General features: G+C 73.7%; 1 protein-coding gene across 1 annotated transcript in view; it reads left to right on the top strand.

Annotated features, from left to right (window-relative positions):
- The first annotated feature begins 86 nt into the window (after window positions 1-86).
- The window catches only part of MN1 (MN1 proto-oncogene, transcriptional regulator), a 42,273-nt gene continuing 40,535 nt past the window's right edge, over window positions 87-1,824 (top strand). The window contains exon 1 of the mRNA XM_026071547.1: window positions 87-1,822. Coding sequence (XP_025927332.1) covers window positions 87-1,822 — 1,736 coding nt within the window. The remainder of the gene's footprint in view (window positions 1,823-1,824) is intronic.

The raw sequence follows: 1,824 nt of genomic DNA, 5'->3' as shown, positions 1-1,824 counted from the left end.
GGCCGGTCCCCAGCGCCGGGGCGGCGCGGGCACGATGTGAGCGGGGCCGCCGTGCGGAGGGGAGCGGGACGGCGGAGCCGCGCGGCATGTTCGGGCTGGAGCAGTTCGAGCCGCAGATGAGCAGCCGGAGCGCCGGGCAGGGGGAGCGGGGCTTCGGCCAGCCCGGACTGAGCATGAGCTCGCACTTCAAGGCGCCGGCCTTCCCCGGCGGCGGCCCGGCGGCGGCGGTGGACCCGGCCCTGGGCGCGCTGGGCGAGCCGCCCCTCCTGGGCATGAACATGAGCCTGGCCGGGGACGCGTACGGCTTCCCGGGCCGCGGCCCCGCCGAGCTGCACGGCGGCGGCATGCAGCCGCCGGTGCACGGCTTCTTCGGCGGGCAGCAGCCGCACGGCGGCCACGCCGGCGCCCACCACCCCCACCAGCACCACCCGCACTTCGGCGGCAACTTCGGGCCCGACCCCGGCGCCTCCTGCGTGCACGGCGGCCGGCTCCTGGGCTACAGCGGCGCGCTGGGCGGGCAGACGGCGTTCGCCGACGGCTACGAGCACATGGCCGAGAGCCAGGGCGCCGAGGGCTTCGGGCAGCAGCGTCCCGGGAACCTGCCCGACTTTCAGCACCACAACGCCGGCGCCTCCAGCCACGCGGTGCCGGCGCCCTGCCTCCCCCTCGACCAGTCCCCCAACCGCGCCGCCTCCTTCCACGGGCTGCCCGCGGCCGGCTCCGCCGAGCCCCACGGCCTGGAGCAGCGGCGGCTTCCCACGCAGGGCGGCGTGGACTCTCTGGAATACAATTATCCCGGCGACGGCCCCGCCGGGCACTTCGAGCTGCCCGTCTTCTCCCCGTCGGAGCCCGAGGGGCAGCTGCCGCACTACGGCGGCGGGCGGCAGGTGCCGGCGGGCGGCAGCTTCGCGGGGGCGCCCGCCCTGCCGCGGCCGCCGGGCATGGCCGTGGCCAAGGCGCACCCGCCGCAGCAGCACGGTGTCTTCTTCGAGCGCTTCGGGGGGGCGCGGAAGATGTCCGCGAGCCTGGAGCCGGGGACCAGCGCCAGGCACCCGCTGATGCAGCAGCAGCCGCAGCAGCAGCAGCAGCAGCAGCAGCAGCAGCAGCAGCAGCCAGGTTTGCTGGCCAGACAGAACTCCTGCCCGCCAGCCATCCCTAGGCAACAGCAAACAGAAGCCAATGCTCCCAATCCCAACTTGCAGGACAATGGGCCAATAATGCAGAACCAGCATGCACAGTTTGAATACCCTATTCACAGACTGGAGAACAGGAATATGCATCCCTACACCGACCCTGTGTTTAATATGCAGCACCCTCCTCCGCAACAGCCACCAAATCAAAGACTGCAGCACTTCGATGCCCCCTACGTGAACGTCGCCAAGAGGCCGCGGTTCGACTTCCCCAGCAACCCCGGCGTCGAGCGGTGTGCGTCCTGGGGCGGCGGCATGCACGGCCCCGCCATGGAGAGCCACCTCTCCCCAACGGCCTACCCCGGCCTGCCGGGCGAGTTCACCCCGCCGGCACCCGAGGCCTTTGGGGGGCCGCTGCCGCATGGCGGCCCTGAGCACCCGGCGCTGGCGCAGCGCCAGAACGCGGCCCTGGTGATGAAGCAGATGGCGTCGCGCAGCCAGCAGCGCCTGCGGCCGCCCAGCCTCCAGCAGCTGGGGCACCATGGTGAGGTGGGGCCGCCCGGCGGGCTGCCCCCGCCCGCCTTCGAGCGTGACGGCAGCGGTGCCCGCGGCTTCGACCCGCCCGCGCCACACCTGGCCCCGGAGAGCGCCTGGTTCACGGGGCCGCCGCCGCCGCCCGGCGACCTGCTGCCGC

Source organism: Apteryx rowi, unplaced genomic scaffold (genome assembly GCF_003343035.1).
Source record: "Apteryx rowi isolate R43461 unplaced genomic scaffold, aptRow1 scaffold_328, whole genome shotgun sequence".
Lineage (NCBI taxonomy): Eukaryota > Metazoa > Chordata > Aves > Apterygiformes > Apterygidae > Apteryx > Apteryx rowi.
This window is presented reverse-complemented; position numbering and strand designations above follow the sequence as displayed.